The sequence below is a fragment of the Helianthus annuus genome, chromosome 13, assembly GCF_002127325.2.
Source record: "Helianthus annuus cultivar XRQ/B chromosome 13, HanXRQr2.0-SUNRISE, whole genome shotgun sequence".
NCBI lineage: Eukaryota > Viridiplantae > Streptophyta > Magnoliopsida > Asterales > Asteraceae > Helianthus > Helianthus annuus.
In genome coordinates this window covers 48,052,157-48,074,207 of record NC_035445.2, presented here as the reverse complement: position 1 = coordinate 48,074,207, position 22,051 = coordinate 48,052,157, and the positions used below count along the sequence as shown (strand labels likewise).

The following is a 22,051-nucleotide window of genomic DNA, read 5'->3' as shown; positions in this document are numbered from 1 at the left end:
CTACATTTCTATTGCTAAACAGATTTAAAATATGGAGCCAGTTCTGAATTCACTTGATGCGAAAAAACAAGCATGCGATATTGAAAAATCTAAGGTCGGTTCTATGAGAAAATCATTATAAAATGGCGGTTTTTATGCAGGCTGTGAGCTTGTATGTGCTCATATAATTGTTAAATATAATTTGTCTGTTATTATTATTTTGACTTTTTTATTTACTTTTTTGTATTTCAGGTGCGTATAGTTGTAGCTCACGTTAGGTTTGTAAATTAAAAAAAAAAGTATAATATATAATGATTATACTTTTTTAAAACAAAGTTTGTAATGTGCAGCTTAGTCCGTCAACATTAGAAGTAGATGTTGATCTTTTGATAACCTGTGTACTTTCATATGTTAGTAGTGCAATTCTTTATTTTGTTAGTTAGTTGATTAATATGTAATTAACTGTATTCTACCTCTCTTAAGATTTAGAGTTGCAAACATATATTATATTAAAAAAAATGAAATCTTGTGATTATATAATTCTTGATCAAGAATTCAAGATGTATCTTGAGTTTGTTGCATCATTATGATAGCGTATACTGCTGTCATTTTATTTATAAATTTTCATTTGTTTATTTGCATTTACATTTTCATCTAGCGTTTAATTACTATTATCCATTGCTAATTGTTTTTTATGCGCAATTTGCATTGAATCATAAAAATCCTTAATGACTATATCATCACATAGATTATTGATAAACTAACAGGAAATGACTACCATATTTTAAAAATTCGCCTCTGCCGCATCGCGCGGGTTCTCACTTGCTATATATAATGCATTTCACAAAGGTAGTTTAAGATGTACTTCGGTTCGGGATAATAACCGAATCCACCGAACTACGTACACCACAATGTAATAGACTAATCGATGACTTTGCTTATGAACTTTGGTTCAGGATAATAACGAGTACCGCAATGTAAAGTGTTGCCCCCGCCGCATCGCGCGGGCATCCTGCTAGTACTTTATCAATGTATTTTAGATAGTTGTTAATGATACATATTATATTTGACTGATTTGATTATTTTAGCACCCACAGGAGAAGCCAAACTTCATCAATTCACTCAAACAATCGACTAGCAGAAATCTACGTGATATGACCACATTAACGAATCCGAACCTGATAGCACAAAACACGTATGTTGGCTTACTCCCGAACACGTTTACTCTAACTAAGAAATCTGACTCTGAAACTTGATTACTCTAACTAAGAAATCTGACTCTGAAACTTTATATAGCTAACCTAAGGCGTTAGACTATAGCTAGGATTAATTAATAAAAATCCTCTACAATTCAGATATTTAAAATTTAAAAAAAAAATCCTAATCGAATAAAAACCCTATTCACATACAATTCAGATATTTAAAATAAAACATCCTAATCCAACAAAAACCCTATTCACATGTTAAATCTCTAACTAACATTCACCGTATAATATTTATGAAGGGAAAAATTAAATTAGCATATTTATTGTTTAACTCAAGAGATTAACGTACTTAGGTCACGTGTAGTCATAAAGCCCTTTTGTGGGCGTTATGCGACACGTGTCGTGCCACGTCACACAGGGGCTTTATGGGGCGTTATGTCACTAGAGCCCGTAGTCATAAAGCCCCTACCTCATCATAACCAAAGTGTAAAATGCAGGGACCAAAGTGTAAAATGCAGGGACCAAAGTGTTTTAATGCAGGGACCAAAGTGTAAAATGCAGGGACCAAAGTGGAAAATGGAAACAACAAAACGCCGTGAAAAAACTAGCGCCCTCCCCCCATTTCCATCTCATAAAGCCCCCCGTAATGGTGTTCAAGGACTTTATGGGGCTTTATGGGGCTTTATGAGGTGAGATGGAGCCCCACTACACAAGGCCTTACTGTAGTTTAAATTTCAAATTAGTTTAAACCACCACTCACTATTCAATCTTGGTAAAAGTCCCCCTTTAACTTTCATTATTTTGTTTTTCATGACACTATTAGGCAAGTCATCTCCAACGTGCTTCTTTGATCATTCTCCAGTGTATATATTAACAGCTATATTTCATAAACATAAGGGTGTCCGGGGCGTCTTCGGTGGGTGGCTTCGGTGAGGGGTTTCCCCGATCGGGAACACCGCCGCCATCAAAGCGGGGTCCCGATTCGGGGTTGAACTTGGGCGTGGGTTCACCGATGAAGGAGAGGGAAATGTGTGGGGCCAGCCGAGGATTCATCCAATCAAAGCTTTTCTTGTTTTTTTTTTTTTTTTTTTTTGAATAAAAAAATAAGGGGAGTTAAGAGGGGAGTGGCGCCATCAAATGGGGGTGTTAGGGGAGTTTAAGAGGGGAGTTGACGTGGCACACGGGGATTGGTTTGGCGTAAGAGAGTGCACTCACCTATTAGGTGTGCACCCCCTTCACCCTAATATTCATACAAGTTATACTTCTTCAAACAATAATCTAATCGAATTAATGTTCTCTACTAATGCTATAAAGTTTATGAATGTTACACTGACCTCATGGATTTGGTTTCTTAATCAAGTCTCAATCGAACACCCACCCAATATCAAAAGCACTAAGTAAGGTTGTATTCACTCCGAGTAAGATACTCCAAACCCTTAAATTTTTAGCTTCTGATGCCAACTTGTAACACACTTTTATAAGACTGGATGTTGAATTTAAGCGAGAAATTTGATCCCAAAATTTTCATATACAATACACATGAACGTGATTTATACGTATACTGTCCAAAAATCAAGCTTCAATCTAGTTCGTACACTCCTCAACAAAAGGAAGCATCGTCGTGTGGTGAACCGGGTCAGGCAATGTTATTTAACGGGCATGTTCATCCTTCCTATTGGGTTGAGGCATTGCCATCAGCTATTTATACTATCAATAAGCTTCCAACTCCGGCTTTGGATGGTTAGTCACCATATGAATTTTTGTTCTCATGCAAATCTTCTATAGCAATATTTGGGCTTTTGCATGTCGAGTATCCACGTATTTACGTGATTATGCACCTCACAAGTTATCACCACGGAGCCTTTCTTGTATTTTCTTGGGCTACTCATCTCAACTCACACACAAAACTCACAATACAATTCTTGTAAAGAATGGGATGTGTTAATAGAAATTATATGCAGCAAATATTGAAGACTGTATCAAAAGAAAAGGGTTACTCTGTTAGATATTTTAGTGTAATCGGGGGATTGACTTGGTGATCAAAGTGAATAATAATACACATCAAGCAAGTTAGGAGGTGCGGGAGTGCACGTTTGTTTGAGTTATTATTATTCGAAGTGTACGGGCAGAGCCCGTACTCTACGGGGGTTCCAAGGGGGCAGCGCCCCCTTGGCGGGGGTCCGGGGGCAGCGCCCCTGGGAGCAGGGTCCAAGGGGCAGAGCCCCTGGCTGGGGTCGAGCTAATTTCGTATTCAATTTCGTATTCAATTTTTTGATCACAATTTTTCTGGTTCATCAATTCACACAAAGAACATACACTAGTTCAATTTCTCGAAATTAGAGTTGTATCCGATTGAATTATTCGGGTGAACCACTGAAATATTTGATCTGAGAGTGATTACACGCCTCTCTGATCGTCCGGTTTCTGAAATTCCCCAACAAAGATCAAATTAGTTTCTGTGAAGATGGCAAGCGGATCGATGAAAGATATGATAATCAAGGAGAACAAACTGGAGAAGTTCAAAGGTGTGGACTTTCGAAGATGGCAGAAGAAGATGCATTTTCTTCTGAGTTCGTTGAAGGTTGTGTACGTGTTGACTACTCCAATCCCGGAGATACAGGAGGTGGGAAATCTGGAGCAAATCAGGAAGAGGTCGAAGTGGGAGAACGACAATTATATCTGTCTTGGCCACATCCTGAACGGTATGTCTGATCCCTTATTTGATGTTTATCAAAATGTTGAAACTGCAAAATTACTGTGGGACACGTTGGAAGCCAAATACATGGCAGAAGATTCTTCTAGTAAGAAGTTTCTTGTCAGTAATTTCAATAATTACAAAATGGTTGATGAACGGCCTGTGATGGAACAATATCATGAATTGCTACGAATTCTGGGGCAGTTTGCCCAACATGATATGAAGATGGATGAATCCATCTCTGTTTCGAGTATCATTGACAAGTTACCTCCTTCCTAGAGAGATGTTAAACATAATCTGAAACATCAGAAAGGAGAGTTAACTTTGGTTGAACTTGGAAGCCACTTCAGAATTGAAGAAGGCTTGAGAGCACAGGAAAATGTGGTGGTCAATGATGATAAGAAACGGGCTGGATCAAGTTCTGTAAACATGGCTGAAACGGGTGAATCGTCCAAAGGAAACAGTAAGTTCAAAGGGAAACGCAAGTTTCAAGGAAACAACAATTCGGGTTCAAACAAAAAGCCGAATTACCCTTGCTGGAAATGTGGTAAGGTTGGTCACTTTAAGAAGGACTGTAAGTTGATGAAGAAAAACAAGAAATCTGGTTCAAAGGACAAGCAAGAGGCTGGTTCTAGCGGGTCCAAGGACCCGGGCAAGCAAGGTCAGAATTTAGTACAATTTAATAATTCGGTTCAGAATTATGTGTCACTAATTTCTGAGGCATTTTATGTGCAGGATGATGACATTGCTTGGTGGGTTGATTCAGGTGCAACAAGTCATGTGTGCAAGGATCTTCGTTGGTTTAAAGACTTTCAACCAATCGAAGACGGGTCTGTCATAAAGATGGGGAATGTTGCAACTGAACCAATCAAGGGAATAGGATCTGTTAATCTTGTGTTTACTTCTGGGAAAACTTTACTTTTGAACAATGTTTTGTATGCGCCCGGGATTCGAAAGAATCTGTTAAGTGGCATTGTGTTGAATAATTGTGGGTACAAACAAGTATTGGAAAAATGACAAGTATATCTTGTCAAGACATGGTACCTTTGTTGGTTTCGGTTATCTATGTAATGGTATGTTTATGTTGAATGTTGATGTCTCGTTCATGAATGAATCTGTTTGTGTTGCTTCAACTAGTAATGTTAATGATGTACCTTCAACTAGTAATGCAAATTGTATAGCTTCAACTAGTAGTAAAAACAACTTGAATGAATCGGAATTATGGCATGCTAGACTAGGACATGTACATTATAAAAGGGTTAAAGAAATGTCTAAAATGAGCTTAATTCCGCCTATTAACATAAACAATGATAAATGCCATGTTTGCAAGTTGAATAAGATAACTAAAAAGCCTTTCATGCAACATGTTCATAGGGAAACTAAAGTGTTAGATTTGATACATAGTGATCTATGTGATTTTCATGCTACACCATCTCTAGGTAATAAAAAATATGTAGTAACATTTATAGATGATGCTACTAGATTTTGTTACGTTTATTTGTTGCATGCTAAGGATGAAGCTCTTGAAAAGTTTAAGATTTATAAACAAGAAGTAGAGCTTCATCGGAGTGGGTTGATCAAAACCCTACATACGGACAGAGGTGGTGAGTACTTTGATCCGGTGTATTTCCAATCTACTGGAATAATACACCATACCACAGCTCCCTACACACCGGAACAAAATGGTGTGGCGGAAAGGAAAAATAGGACTTTAAAGGAAATGGTCAATACCATGTTGTCCTATTCGGGCCTAAGTGAGGGCTTTTGGGGTGAGGCTATGTTGACAGCCTGCTATTTGCTAAGTAGGGTTCCAAATAAAAGGAACAAGACCACCCCTTATGAGCTATGGTATAAAAAACCACCTGAGCTGCATAAGCTGAGAGTTTGGGGTTGTAGAGCCGTGGTGAGGCTCACTGATCCTAAGATAAGGAACATAGGGGAAAGAGGTGTTGACTGCATTTTCATTGGGTATGCGGAGCATTCATTTGCTCACAGGTTCTATGTTATAGAACCAAATGACTACGTGTCAGTGCATATGGTTATTGAGGCAAGAACTGCAGAGTACGATGAGAATAGATTCTCTTCAATGCCTAGACCTAGAGACGTGGTTCCCCACTCTAGTAACTCTCACGTGGCTGATCAAGTGATTGATACTCCTCCGGAACTTAGGAGGAGTGGTAGAGCAAGAAAAGCTAAATCATTTGGTGATGATTTTCAGCTATATTTGGTTGAAGGATCTAGAGAAGAAATTAAAATTCAATATCAATATTGCTTCAATATTGAGGAAGATCCTAAAACCTATAGTGAAGCCATGGCATCTCGAGATGTAGCTTTCTGGAAAGAAGCTATAAATGATGAGATGGACTCTATTATGCAGAATAACACTTGGAAACTGTCTGATCTACCCCCTGGGTGTAAACCACTTGGTTGTAAATGGATCTTCAAGAAGAAGAGGAAAGTAGATGATTCAATTGAAAAGTTTAAAGCCCGATTGGTTATCCAAGGCTTTAGACAAAAGGAAGGAATTGACTACTTTGATACATATGCTCCTGTAGCAAGAATATCCACTATTAGATTGTTGGTTGCCTTGGCTGCAATACACAATCTTGTAATTCATCAAATGGATGTGAAAACTGCTTTCCTGAATGGTGACTTGGATGAGGAGATATATATGAAACAACCAGAGGGTTTTGTTATGCCTGGCAATGAGCATAAGGTGTGTAAGCTAGTTAAGTCATTATATGGCTTAAAGCAAGCACCAAAACAGTGGCATCAAAAGTTTGATGAAGTGGTTTTGTCTAATGGTTTTGTATTAAACCAAGCAGACAAGTGTGTATATAGCAAATTTGATGATTCTAGGAAAGGAGTCATAATTTGTCTATATGTAGATGACATGTTGATCTTCGGTACTGACCAGGATCAAGTTGATAAAACAAAGAAATTTTTGTCATCTTGTTTTGATATGAAAGACTTGGGGGAGGCGGAAGTGATCCTTGGTATAAGGATCAAAAGGGAGAACAATGGCATATCTATCTCTCAATCTCATTATATTGATAAGATATTGAAAAAGTTAAATTTTCATGATAGTTCTCCGGTTAGCACTCCAATGGATCCTGCTTTTAAGCTCTCACCTAATGAAGGTGTAGCTGTAAGCCAACTTGAATATTCAAGGGCCATTGGATCCCTCATGTATGCCATGATTAGCACTAGACCGGATATAGCTTATGCTGTTGGAAAGCTTAGTAGGTATACTAGCAATCCAGGTGCAAGTCATTGGCAAGCAATGAATCGAGTATTTAGGTACTTGAAAGGAACCATGAAATATGGTTTGACGTATACTGGATTTCCTTCGGTTTTAGAAGGTTATTCGGATGCAAGCTGGATTAAAAACAAGGAAGATCATTCTTCCACGAGTGGATGGACTTTTCTGCTCGGAGGAGGTGCCATATCTTGGGCATCTAAGAAACAGACTTGCATAACTGATTCGACAATGGAGTCTGAGTTTGTAGCATTAGCCGCAGCTGGCAAAGAAGCTGAGTGGCTAAGAAACTTGATTTATGAGATTCCATTGTGGCCCAAACCTATATCACTAATATCTATTAGATGTGATAGTGCTGCTACCTTGGCTAAGGCATATAGCCAAGTGTATAATGGGAAGTCTAGACACTTAGGTGTTAGACACAGCATGATTCGTGAGCTCATCACGCAAGGGGTGATATCGGTGGAGTTTGTGAGAACTCAACAGAATTTAGCCGACCACTTAACCAAAGAGTTATGTAGAGATCTTGTGCACAAGGCGGCTGTAGGGATGGGATTAAAGTCCACCTGAGATTTCTCGTGTTAAGATACCCAATTCCCACCTAATATGACGTTAGGTGCTGAATTCAATGTGGAAAGCTTAACATCTAGAAATTGGAACACATTAGTAGCATCATCCCAAGGTATGTGTTCAGACCTGCAATTTAAAGGAGGTTGAAGGTTCTCTTCTTAATAGTTCTTTGAAAAATTGCATATGCAGGTGCAAGAATAAAGAGCTACCTATATGAGCATGAAGTTTAGCCGCTTCAAGAAGCTAGGACTTGGCTTTGATATGTTCATTGAAGGATGGGACACAGGCTAGTAAAAATAGTGTCAAGAAAGAACATTAGAGTATGTAAACTTGTGTGTATATTATCTTCATGTATTCACTGAATAGAAAGGGTTCAATCCTTAGCGACACCCCTATATTCGAATATTTGGAATGTGTAATATACTAATGTGAAATTCAATCGTTGCGATATTTCATTTATGCATAAGTTTGATTTGTTGTGAATTTGTTAAGTTAATCAAGGATTACGCTAAAATGGGGGAGGAATGTTAGATATTTTAGTGTAGTCGGGGGATTGACTTGGTGATCAAAGCGAATAATAATACACATCAAGCAAGTTAGGAGGTGCGGGAGTGCACGCTTGTTTGAGTTATTATTATTCAAAGTGTACGGGCGGAGCCCGTACTCTACGGGGGTTCCAAGGGGGCAGCGCCCCCTTGGCGGGGGTCCGGGGGCAGCGCCCCTGGGAGCATGTCCAAGGGGCGGCAGCCCCTGGCGGGGTCCAAGGGTGGCTGGGGTCGAGCTAATTTCGTATTCAATTTTTTTATCACAATTTTTCTGGTTCATCAATTCACACAAAGAACATACACTAGTTCAATTTCTCGAAATCAGAGTTGTATCCGATTGAATTATTCGGGTGAACCACCGAAATAATTTGATCTGAGAGTGATTACACGCCTCTCTGATCGTCCGGTTTCTGAAATTCCCCAACATACTCTATTCAATAAAACAAAGGGATTTAAATAGCCACAACATTACAAACGTGGGAATATAAAAACCAATAAGAAATTAAACTTTATCCTTAACAACCGGTACTATATTTGACTTCTTATTCTGCCCAACGTTCATTTGCAATAAACTCGGTCAATACTAGACCAAATCTTAACAAGTTACATACACTTCAGGTACTAAATGACCCATCAACCCCTGGTTCATTTGCTTCCTTATCCGCAACCGACACTAATGCCACCAACAATGTCCTTGAACCCCATACCGATGCTACTTCTCAACAGACTGTCACTATTAGGTCATCGATCTCTATACCTTCAACTATCCCATGGTGACTTGGTCTAAGGTAGGTATATTTAACGATCACTCGTCCTGATATCTCATACGTTGTGAACAAGGTGAGCCAGTTTCTCCAATCCCCAACGGTTCTTCGTTACCAACATGTCAAACAGATTCTTCGACACTTTGGCATTCGGTCTCAGCTTTAGCAAACCTACATGTTTGCTTTGGGATACTCTGATCCAGATTTGGCACGCTGTCTTTAAACGTGTCGCTTTACATACGGTTATTCCATATTTCTTGGCGCCGATCTGGTATCCAGGAGTGCAAATAAGCAACCAACGATTTCCCGGTCCATTTGTGAGTCTGAAAATCATGTTATGGCATCTGCTGTAGTTGAGATTATCTGGGTTACTCACTTACTTCGTGAACTACAAGCTCTTCCCCAGATCATCCCACTTTACTTTGTGATAATCACCATTTCATTCTAAGAGTCTTCCTCGGTCCTAGTTTGAATTCTTTCACTTGCAGCTACCACTTGGGTTGCCACCCTTTCGCTTGAGGAGGGATGTTAGTTTATAATGTGACATGTTTTTAGTATCATACTTATTTGTGATTTACTCATTCTTTGTAGTATTGATCCCCCTAATTGGGGCATTCACTTCCAAATTTTATCTCATTTTTTGAACGCCCAACGAATAAAAGCCCAACTATCATGTATAACCCAATGGCAAAAGGCGACACTATACGCCCACGATAGCAAACAATGTTGGGTAACCTAAGCCACCATCTCCAAATCTGAGGAAGACTCACTGCCTAAGAGGCCCATTGCGGTAAAACCCTATTGGGATTGGATTCGACTTTGAGACCTATGGCCGTCAACCCCGAAACTTCAATTCCCTCCAATGCTAGTTGAACTACAGTTCATTCGCCACTTCCAAATTATATCACATAAATGATAATGCTTTTAAGATTAAACTACATTGTATTTGCTACTGCAACAGTGGCAGATATCAATGTGGCTGATTTGGCTCAATATGTTGGGATGACACGACCCGTTTGACTCGTAGGGGAGTCGATTTCAGGCAGGGGAGGATGATGCCGGGGCATCCGAGCCGTGGGGGATGATGAAGACCTGATGCTAAGCGGGCCAGAACCAGGTGGGGGCGAATCCACCCCAGGCAAATAGTTGTATTCCAGGAAGCAATCGGATGATTATGTTTTTCTTTTGAAATTTAAATTTCACAGTCTTTTAGTTATGTTTTGTTTGAACTGTTTATTAGGTGGTATATGTCTTTCACTCTTTAATTTGGACGTATATGTTTAACGTATATCATATTTCAATTTACAGTTCGATCATTATACATAATTCTTCAATCAATCTTCAATACTTGCATGATGAAATGAAATGAATTCAAATTAGTCATACAATGAATAAATTTGAAAAATTCACCATGAATGGATTGAAACTGAAACAAAATTCACCATTGAACCTTGCTTGATTTCAAATACCATCCAGCCTATACTTTGTGTTGTGTTCAATCGATCATCAGTATTCAGTGTGTTCAAGTCAGTCAATCATCAATATTCAGTTGCTTTTGAGAAAAAATGGGGAAAAGTATAGGTTGGTCATATAACCAGGAACCCATATACCCGATTACGAAAATAACTGGAACCGAGACTATTTACTCGGGTAATGATTCACTAAGTTGTCGGTTCTAGGGTGGGTTGGGTAGTTCTAGGGTCGGGTCGGGTAGTTCAGTTTGCTCACCCCCTGCAAAATGGTTGGTTCTTCTAACTTTCTCGAACTTATAAGCTTCAAATCATCCGGTTCCACCGATCATCTCTGTTAATTCAAACCACCATCATCACTTCCAACAATCCCTATAATCACAATAATCCCAACACCACTAAACCCCAAACCCCTATATATCTCACCGTCAAACCCCCCTTCCGATTCGATGCTAATTCAACAATTGTATACCACCATCCCCCAATCCAGTCTCAACCCATTTTTCCTCACCAAAAAACCCCCAAACCCTTTTCATATCATCACTCAATTCACCCCCAAAATCTCCAATTTTCAAACCCCCAAATCAATTTCAAGCATGTCCGAAAACTGGAGGCCCGCCGGAGCCCAAATTCCGGATATGGAAACCGCCGACCGGACGGAATTATACCGGGCTCTGGAATCATCAATGGGTTCTTCATTCAGTTCAGAGCCATTAGGCCCAAGTTCAAGACCTTTGGTGATTGTTATTAGTGGGCCAAGTGGTGTGGGCAAAGACTGTTTGATAAAATGTCACTGAAGTTAGAAAAAATATTCACTTTGTTGTGACTGCAACAAGTAGAGCAATGAGGCCTGGTGAGGTTCATGGTAAAGATTACTTTTTTTGTGGGTAAAGAAGATTTTTTAACCATGGTGGAAAATGATGAGCTTTTGGAGTATGCATTGGTGTATGGGGATTATAAGGGGATACCGAAACAACAAATTCGGGATTATATGGCTAAAGGGTATGATATTATGTTGAGGGTGGATATTCAGGGTGCATCTACATTGAGGAAGATACTTTTGGATTTTGTGGTTTTCGTGTTTTTGGTGGCGGAGAGTGAGAGTGAGTTGGTTATGCGTTTGATCGATAGGAAGACGGAGAGTAAGGAGTCATTGATGGTGAGGGTGGCTATGGCTCGAGAAGAGTTGAAGTAGATGAAGAATTTTGATTATGTGGTTATGAATGCTGAAGGGAAGTTGGAGAGTTGTGTTAAGATGATGGAAGCGATTATAGATGCGGAGAAAGCTAAAGTTGTGCAAAGGAGAGTGATGGTCTAGCTTTGTTAACAATGTATGTTGTTTGAAACCTTTGTTTTCGTATCATTTTTGGTTGATTAGTTAAGTGAATTATGAATGGTTGTTTGATTTTGTCATGTTTGGGTTGTATCCTGAATGCAGAAACTAGTTTTACACTGTCTTGACTCTAAAAGATTTCTGTTGTTTGGCTTTAAGAATGATCTGAGTCATGTTGCTACAACAAAACCGATAAATGATACGACAAAGCATAACATACATAACTGCAACAACTGAACAAGTATATTTGTCCAAAACAGGATTTTGATAAACTTGTCAACAGAGTGTCATACAAATTCTAATACAGAATGCATAATATGATTATAAAAGCTGCTGAATGATCTCAGTTAAGCTTGTGTATGTTCCAAACACTGTTGAGACCAGTTGTGATGATTAACACGCAAAGTGATCCCTACCAACCAAACAATAACATGGAAGAGTAAGAATTAGGGCTGATAGGCATACACAACCTGTTAAGACACGAACACGAAATAGGCAAACACGAACATGACATGAAATCTTATCGTGTCAATTTTTTTCAAGCACGAACACGAACCTGATAATAAATAGGTTACACGTACATGACCTGTTAAAACACAAAAAACTTACCAGAGTATCATAAGACATGCTAAGAGTTAGGACGCGAACATGACCTGTTAGAACATGAACACGCCATGGAGGAGTGGAGTGTGGACGCCGATTGTGAAGATGTGGGTGGAGTTGAGAGAGAGAGAGGGAGAGATGCGGCTGCGAATAAGAATGAAAGAAAATGATTCACAAATACTGTTGGACACTTCTTGTTGTTCAACAAGAATTTTGTTTTTTGGTATGTTAAAGTTGAGGAGAGTATATTGATCCTTGAAAGTGAGTTATTTTCCTTTGACGATGCGCAGAAAACATGCATAAGGAAATATCAATGACTGGAACAACAGAACTCACGTTAGTTGGTACCGGTACCGAATATACCCGGTACGGTTTATGTAACACCTCGTAAAATTGTGTCCAATAATGAGTTGACACGTGAAATGAACCCTAATAAAGTCAAACGTTGACTGTGAGGGACTAATTTCATCAAAATCTAAAACCTTGATTATAGAAGTATTGAAAGTGTCAACATGCCTAAACTAGGCCTCTGAGTGACCTTATACGGTGTCCGTATTCTCAAACGAGCCACTTGTTGGACGAGAGGAGCCGTTTGTGTAATTATGTGAATGTTTGCGCGTCGAAGGGTTAAAGGTGTCAACATGTTAATTCTTACCTCTGAGTGACCTTTTAACAAACCGAGAGCTTCATTATGTTTCATCATGTTCTCGGGAATGCCTAATATTGGCTATTAAAGGCTTTTATGCCAATAAGTGAAGTTACGCGCAAGTTTGCGAGTTAGAGGGGTTAAAAGCGTCAATATGTTTCATTATACCTCAGAACGACCTTTTAACGAACCCGAAGCATTTTGATGTGCCATCATACTTTTGAGAATCCTTAATATGGGCTACATAGGGCTTTGATGCCATTAAATGATGATAAGCGCAAGTTTGCGCATTAGAGGGACCAAAAGCGTCAACAAGCCGAAACTACGCTTTCGAGCGACCTTTAAGAGAACCAGAGACTCCGTATGCTCGGTCACGTTCTCGGGAATCCCTATATGGGCTATATAAGACTTGGATATCAAATAATGGCTTTACGCGTAACTTTATGCGTTCAAGGGACTAAAAGCGTCAAAACGGCGAAACTATGCATATTCGCGCGTATTCTACATTCTGGCCATACCCGCACATCCATAAATGTTTGTAATTATTAAAATATTATATTTTAGTGATGGGAATACAAAAATACCATCCGTCGCGAAATCTGGATTGTTTTCGCGTCCGTTCGAACATTCGTCGTAATTAAGCGGAAAACGCGACCGTACGACCGAACGAACTGGCACCCATAATATTTTTGAGCATGGTTGAAGTTAAATATACTTTAACTTCCTTATAGAGCTTAGAAATGGGGTTAACGGGGGTTAGAAGTGCCAAAAACTCAACTATGCAAGTGCAAGGGCCAAATGTGTCAATATTTAAAAGTTTGTATGAGCTGGGCAGGTCCTTACGGACCGTATACAGGACCATACGATCCGTATACCAGTGCCAGATACGAATTTTTCTTGGTCTCTACTCTATTCCATTCTTATCCAATCAAAACCGAATCCTTGGACTTCAAGGCAATTATACAACTGTCCTAACAGGTGTAGTGATCTGGTTAACCCTTCCAAACACTTGTCTTAATCCTAATCTTATCCAAAAACTATAAATAGGCCTTTGTTCAACACTTTCATTTGCTCATTCATTCATTCTTCTCTTCTTTCAAGTTCTGGAGCTTCTTGATCTGATTAGGACTTGTTTTCTTGTAGAAAAGATAGCTAGGACCTGTTGTAAGTGTCTTGGCTCCCTCCTTAGTTCAGTTTTATGTTTTAAAAAAACCAAAAAGTCAAGATATCGTAAATTAACTTTGACTTTCGGTTTAAACTCTAATGGTCCAGCCACTGATCAAATTGAATGTGGGTATAAGACCATAGATAGGTAGGTGATTAACCCTTAAAAGGCACCTCCTAATTCCTTCGTTTGCTTAGTTAATTGTCGGGTCAAACTATTTAATTAAAAAGTCAAACTGAGCAAATTTGTGTATAATAGTTAGACCAATAATGCAAGGGTTACAAATTATATTTAACACTTTAATAACTTGGTATCTATTATTTAAACATGTTTAACCCAAAAATTCTAAGTTTAGGATCGGTTTGCAACTAAAAGTCGCATAGTTTGACTTCTACGTTGACTTTTGGTTATAAGCCGAATTAGACTAGTATGCTACTGATTTTAGGTTCTGTTATGATCGTATTTTAATGTAGCATAACCCTCTGGGATTATATTACATGATCATACTAGTAATCCGAGTCTTATGCAAGTTTCCGTTAATATGCCATACTTTGACTATTATGCCCTTTTTAGCAAAAATAAGGTTTTAGACACTAATAAGCTTTCAAACAACTTAGGTACTGATATGTTAACATGTTTAACATATTTTGATGTTATAGATCTGATCATAAACTGAGTTCGCGTATAATGTCGTGAATTGTGCTTTAAAGTGACCAAAATGCCCTTTAGGCGCATAGATCGGTTTTAAGCATAATTCCTTATACCAAACTCATTACCTACTGATTTAATATCATAATTAGGATAATTTAGGATATCAATTCAGATTATAAACTGAGTTTACGCACAAGTTCTTGAATTATGTCTTCAAATGACGATAATGCCCTTTTGGCACCTAAAATGGTTTAAAAGCATGATTATCATACGAAACCTTTTTACTACTAATATATCATATTAAATAACATATTTTGGTCATATAAACCTGACCGTAATATCACTTTTCATAAAAGATCGCATATATCGTCATTTAGCGACTTAATCGCCGTTTCGGCGCGTAGTAAGGTTTTAAACCATAACTACCAATCAAGACTTGTTACCTACTGATTTTATAAATCATTATAAAAATATTTTTACAGTAGGTATATGTTATAAACTCAGATTCCAAAATTAGCCTTCAAAACCATGTGTGAAATTACCAAAAGGCCCCTATGGAGCATACTGATATTATATCATAAATAAAGTATTTTAAAAGAATGATTATGATCATAACATCAGATTGTACCCAAGTTCCTTTTATACGTCATTAAATGACCAAAACGCCCTTACGGGGCATAGTTTGATTTTAAAACCTAAACGTGTCGCAACCCCCGATCCCAAATCCCCAGAAACGGGCGGCCGCGAGCCAGTTTCGGTGGTATCACGTTATTGTATAATTGAAGCCATGAACAATTTCCACTAATTATATAATTTACCCTAATTGAAGCCATGAACATGGAATATAGGATTTAAATGAACATAGTGGAAACAAATGAACATAGTTTAATCGAAGGAACACAGTAAAAGCGATGTACATGTAACTTTAATAGTGGATGAACAGAGTAAGAAGGCTAGAGGAATAGGGAGAGGGTTAATTTGGGCGGTTGGGATGTGGGAAGAAGAAGAGGGATGAAGAATCTTGAGTATCCTAAATGGAATGGTTAATTTGATTATTATTACCCGTTTATAGATCCGCGTGTTACACGATTGTAAATATATATATATATATATATATATATATATACATACATATACATATTTAAATACATCAAAGGACTTAAATTATATTTTTACATATGATAGTGGAAACGGTCAAAGAGTCGTATTTTGTCGGAAATATTCAACTGAGTAACATGTTTCATTTTTTAAAAAGCAAAAAAGTGAAATGATCAAACGTGTCAAAAGTATTTGAATGCTTAAAATGTTCTTAATCTTTTTATTAAAAGAAATCTTATATTATACTTTTAATAATATGTTTTCGCTACTCATAAACAATACATCAAACATTACAAAATGTATATAAAAAAATACAATGCACAAAAGGTGTTGACACGTTGGCCTAACATGACTCAAATCCTTTTAACCCATAAAAATTATCTGTTTTGAAATGAACCCTTTATAACCTGAAAAACAAGAATAAATAAGATTCAAACATTTCCCATTAAAAAAATAAACAATATCCTATTACAAATATGTGATTGGCGTAAATCCTATTACAAATAAATAAGTTCACAATATTCACCTTAAGCATACATTATTGTGAAATACAAGAATAAATCGGAAAACGAAAACTAATATGTGACATGAAAATTTTAGATCATATGAAAAACTTAACCATAATTATTCATTTAAAAATTATTAAAATCATAGGTTTTGAAAATTATAGATAACCGCCTTTAAAATAAAGTTGCAGTATTATTTTTAATAAAATCTTTAAGTATTTTTTTATGCATTAAGTAATCTTGAATTTTAATTAATATTAATAGCATAATATTATTAATAATCACTAATTAGAATTAGATGTAAATTAAATAATATTATTAATGATTTAAAGAAGAAAATGCCATGTGTCATTAGTTAGAATTTTGAATAAGAAAATGCCATTTGGCATTAGTTGGAGTTTTTTTATTAGAATTAGATATATAGCATACGTATATGTAGTATAAAGTGGGAATAAGATAAACCTAAAGCGATTATTAATTAAAAATTTAATGAGTGTGGGGGAAAATAATATTAAAAGGTGTATTATTTAAGGGGTATGATGTGAAGAGACACAACTATTGAGTTAGCCAAAGGTATCTTATGTTACTTTTTATAGGGTTGTATTTATATCTATATATATCTATAATAAAGTAAACTAGTATTAAGCCCCTGCGTTGCAGCGGTTGTCGTAAAACTGTGTCAAGTAGTATTAATGCTATACCATTATCAGCGATTACCAACACCGGAAAACTTGTAAAACAAAATAAATAAAAACGGAAAAAATAAAGCCGAGCGAAAAGCAGACGTAAAATCTTTGAATTACGCACGCTCGTTGCAGAGAAATTAAATCGAAACGTAAAACATAGAAAAAATAACTAAGTTAATCCAGGACCAGTGCGTTGCGGCGAACGTGTCAAACGGAAAAAAATAGATGTGTTTTGACGGGCCAAACGGGAAAAATATACGAAAAATGTTGAACCCCACACGCACGTTGCGGTGCGTTAACTCACAAAATTTAGAACGAAACGAAAAGCTTGGGAATGATAAAAAGTATGGTGGAACAAAATTGAAAATTAAAAAAGTTGGGGCTTAATTGGAAAAGAGGAAAAACTTTAGATTAATAAGTAAAAAAACAAAGGGTCTAAATTGCAAAAGTATAAAAGTTTTGGATAATATTATTAATAAGTAAAAAAACAAAGGGTCTAAAACAAAGGATATTAATAATTTATTAGATATTAGATTTAGATATTTATAATATTATTAATTGGATTTATTAATATTAAAATAAAGATAAGGATAATAATAAAGATAAGTGATATTTATATATATTGGTTATTAGTATTAAAAGAAATATATTAATTAAACTAGTGGGAATGCCCGCGCGTTGCAGCGGGTTTGTTTGTTTTGTCGTCTCATAATTGTTATTGGGGTTTGTTGTGTGTGTGTGTGGCGTTTGTAGGTTATTCGTTACGGTGAGGTGAGGTGAAGTAAGAAGCAACAACCTAGTAGTAGGGTGCAAGTCGTAGACGCAAGTTTTTAAAATTTGAAACTCATATATATTGGTTATGAAGATTTTAATCGAGTACATTATAATTATTACGAAGCAGGTTGAGTTTTAAGATAGATGCAAGAAATGGCAACATTAGTGCTTCCTAACTTTGTTACATAGCAATAATTACTACGCTAGTATTTTTATTTATTCATTACACCAAAAAGTTAGCGGGGACGTAACGTACACCAGCATACACCAGGCAACAAAAACAAAACAACCACACAACTATCACATACCAACCTAATCTGTGCAAGGAGAATCCATTCCAGATCTCCCAGTTCAACACAACTTGTTTCGCCCTTGCCTTTATCCGTAGAAAACTCATTTTTTATGTCACCAATCACCTTCTCTGTAGACATATGGCATGAATTGCCTTTTTAACCTTTGCAGATCCATCATGAAGATTTAACATGTCTCGCATACCAAAAGCAAAAATAGGCGATAGTTTGCATCAGTGGCGGCGAAGCTTGAGATTTCCGACTGGGGGGTCGGAAGTCACCGGACCTAAAATTATACCTTAAAAATTACAAATCCGGGGGGTCGAAAACGTATATATCTAAAAAATTCTATACGAAACATACATACATAACACTACTGAGCGAAAAGTTCGGGGGGTCGGGCGCCCCTCCCGGCCCCTTCGAAGCTACGCCCATGGTTTGCATCATTGAGCGATTGAACACTTGCCATACAGTGTGCGAAAATGAAAAGATGCTCCGTTATTTCAGGTGCATCCCCACACATAGTTCAGAACCCACGTTCATATTTCTTCTAACCAAAGAACAAAAAGTCGGTAATCTCTCGTGCTCCACTCTACAGGCCAAAATCAATACTTTACTCGGTACCCATCTGTTTCGCTTCACCACATATTCTGGAGGCTAGACCCACTGAATTAGTAAGTTAACGAAAATAATAAAACTAAAGATACATATAGAACAGATAATTAATGACAACAATGACATATATGATTAGTAATTCATAATCATAATTTTTTTGAAAAAAAAAAGCATTTCATATTAAAAGAACTAAAATGGGTCCTTCTAAACAGATTCTAGATTCTGGACTACCAGAGTAAGAAAGGAGTTGGGTGCATAAATAAGTCATATTTTCCATTTTGTTTTGGTTCGGCAATATGTAGTTCACATAAGTATATGTTTTTGTTTTCTAACACAAATAAGTAAACAACTAAAAGTATAAACATATAGCATATTTGAAGTTAAAAGATAAGAATGCCATATCAATAAAGACTACATACATTTGAACCATTAGTCATGAGAAATATTTGAAGTATTTGCAAGCAGTGGCGGATCCAACCCTATTTTGTGGGTTCATATGAGCCCACTTGGTTTGGTAAAAATAGGAAAAAAAAAATTAGTGAAAACCTTGTATGATTTGGAAAAAATTAGTGAGAATATATCAAAAAGAACCCACTGAAAAAATTTCTAGATCCGCCACTGCTTGCAAGCAAACATTGTCACAACAAAACTATTCATTGCCTATATTAGTATAAAAATTCATGTGGAAGTATATAAAATGTGACTTGCTAAACAAATGATCTTTTCTAAAACTACATAAATACACCTTCTCCATAGAATGCAAAATGAAACCAGTGATATAATCCCCAAACAAAGGGACAAACTATATCTTTGTGTATAGAAACAAAATTTATAATTTAATCGTGATTATCGCCTTATCGGGTGATGTCATAACCTAACCCCGTGTTACCTGTATGACTAAAAGAAACGTTGTCCGCCTGCGCGCCGAGTCATCTGCAAGCGTCTATATACCACGAAACCCTGAAGCACCTATATAAAAAGCGTCTATATACCGCCTGAAGCGCCTCCGTTATTTCACAAGACATGAATAAAATTCCAATGCTGGGCACCACCTTATAGTATTCAGGCAAAATTCCTCTATATATACCACGAAACCCTGCGGTGTCATAAACCGAAAAGCTAATTGCTAGATTCGGACCAACACCCTGTAAAAAGTATTCAGTCAGTTGAGTGATATTTTAGATATAAAAAACCATTAGCGTATAGAAATGATACCAATAAACAAGCACCGAGTCCTTTATAGAGGCCGAAGATGCCCTCTTCCCTGCTGATGGTGCGTAACGCGTGCGATATACCTCTGTAATATATAACATTTCTCTGCAAGATATAAGAAAAGGTTTATATACAACAAAAGGCGTGAGGCGCTACGATGCGTTTAGGTCCTAAAAGCCAACGTGCGAGATGTATATGATGCATTGCTACGACGCGCTTTTTAAGCACATGTTTTTAAGTTTATGATAATCGATTATTCCTAATTTCCTACCTGTGCTGAAAGGCGGGTCCGTACAAGATCCAACGGGTATGTAACAGAAGCGACAGTTATCCCAGCCAATCCACCACCAGCTAGTCGTATAAACAAGCCAGTGCTTATATTCGACTCACCATTCTCGGCTCTCATTATCAGTTGCAGAAACTATAAATTTCCAAAAAAAAGAATATTATAAATTTAATATTTTTAAGCAATTTATATAGTCAAGAATGGTCAACCAGCAAAGGACGTTTGTACCAGCATTCTTGTAGTGTTCAAATGCACAGAAACTAAAGGGCGAGTAAGGCAGACGGTGAGCAACCGTGACCAGATTCCCCTTCCAGAATGCGCGAAATCCTTCTTCGTTGACTATACGTGAAGCCTCACGCTATAACGCTGACTTTCGTAATGTGGATGCATCAGAGTGCATATCTTGCACCCATGTTGAGAATGGTATACGAATCAATAGACTGGTTAACAATGTTTTTTGATTACATGGAAGTAGCGTGCGGGAGCATGTTCTCTTTCGAATGTGTGAGTCGATAGTAATGCACACCAGTCCTTGCAGTTGCAGACACTCTTACACTTGGCCGCTTCCTTGGCTGGTAGACAACGCTTATGTACCATTTTTAACCGGGTCTGCAGGCAAATCTTTAGAGCAATGTTTGCATCTTTTGCTTTTGGTCCCCGTCATTGTCTTTAAACTTCTGAAAATCAATATAAAAAAACCACAAAGTTAATACAATTATGACCAGTCAAGTTTTTTGCGACTTTGCGCTAAATTAGTTACAAGTATGAGTAAACCGTAATTTGCGTAATCAATATGTACGGGTCAAACGGGTCTATATGCACATAATTTTTTGTATTCACCTCGGATTCGCACTGCATCAACCTGCGAACAGCCCTGTTTTCAGCCCTGTTTTCGACTATTCATGTGCTTTTGTGCAAACTGGTATGGTGTTACATGGTCTCGAGTATGGAGTTATCTACTTGTTGACTGTTTGTGCGCTTTTTTGTGAACGGGTCAGGTTTAGAAAAATTAAGAGTTACTAAAATTTAAGAAATTGTGTTATAACAATAGTTGACCCGTTTGGCTGGGCTTGTGTATGGAGTTATCGAGTCTTCATGCGTTTTGACTTCAACGGGTGAGGTTTAGGAAAAAAAATTAAGAATTAGTAAAATTTAAGATTTAGTGTTATAATAACGTTAGACGATAGCTGACACGTTTGCTCGGGATGCAAACTGGTATGGTCTTACAAATTGGTCAACAGTTATCTCAAAAACAACGCAGCTACAATCAAATTTCACTATTTACATTTGTAAAAAAAACAAAAAGAATCAACAACGACTTCAACAGAAACATCGTTTAAGAAAGACAGTAACCTTTTATTTCCCATGCAGTTCAAGCCTTTAGCTATACTCAGCCATCTATGTACCTGTAATGATGACAAACAGATATATGATTTTAACATTAGAATCTTTTCAACAAAGCAAATGTATCAATTTCTTGAGAAACGCTAATTTCAAATAATATGTTGAAAGTAACAACAAACTAATGCATACCAGATATGAGAATTGGGTTTATGCTTGACAGACTCGAGCTGAAGAAGGCTTGATCAGGTATGTAACTGGTATGTAAGTTTGACTGATTGCCAAAGTCAACAAGCTATAAATTTCTACAAGAAGTTGTAATTTAGCCACCAAACCCATCCCATTTGGTCTATTACCAA

At 37.2% G+C, this 22,051-nt stretch overlaps 1 protein-coding gene and 1 pseudogene across 1 annotated transcript; one reads left to right on the top strand and one right to left on the bottom strand.

Annotated features, from left to right (window-relative positions):
• The first annotated feature begins 10,761 nt into the window (after positions 1-10,761).
• On the top strand, positions 10,762-11,938 carry LOC110882732 (annotated as a pseudogene).
• Positions 11,939-12,162: 224 nt separating this feature from the next.
• On the bottom strand, positions 12,163-21,979 carry LOC110885819 (succinate/fumarate mitochondrial transporter). Its single transcript, XM_022133536.2, has 8 exons — positions 21,885-21,979; positions 21,705-21,757; positions 20,580-21,028; positions 20,337-20,486; positions 20,069-20,170; positions 19,846-19,998; positions 12,429-12,566; positions 12,163-12,231 (listed from the first exon to the last, which is right to left on the bottom strand). The coding sequence occupies exons 3-8, from the start codon at positions 20,583-20,585 to the stop codon at positions 12,163-12,165; spliced, it is 618 nt and encodes a 205-aa protein (XP_021989228.2). The 5' UTR covers positions 20,586-21,028; positions 21,705-21,757; positions 21,885-21,979.
• Between the last annotated feature and the right edge of the window lie 72 nt (positions 21,980-22,051).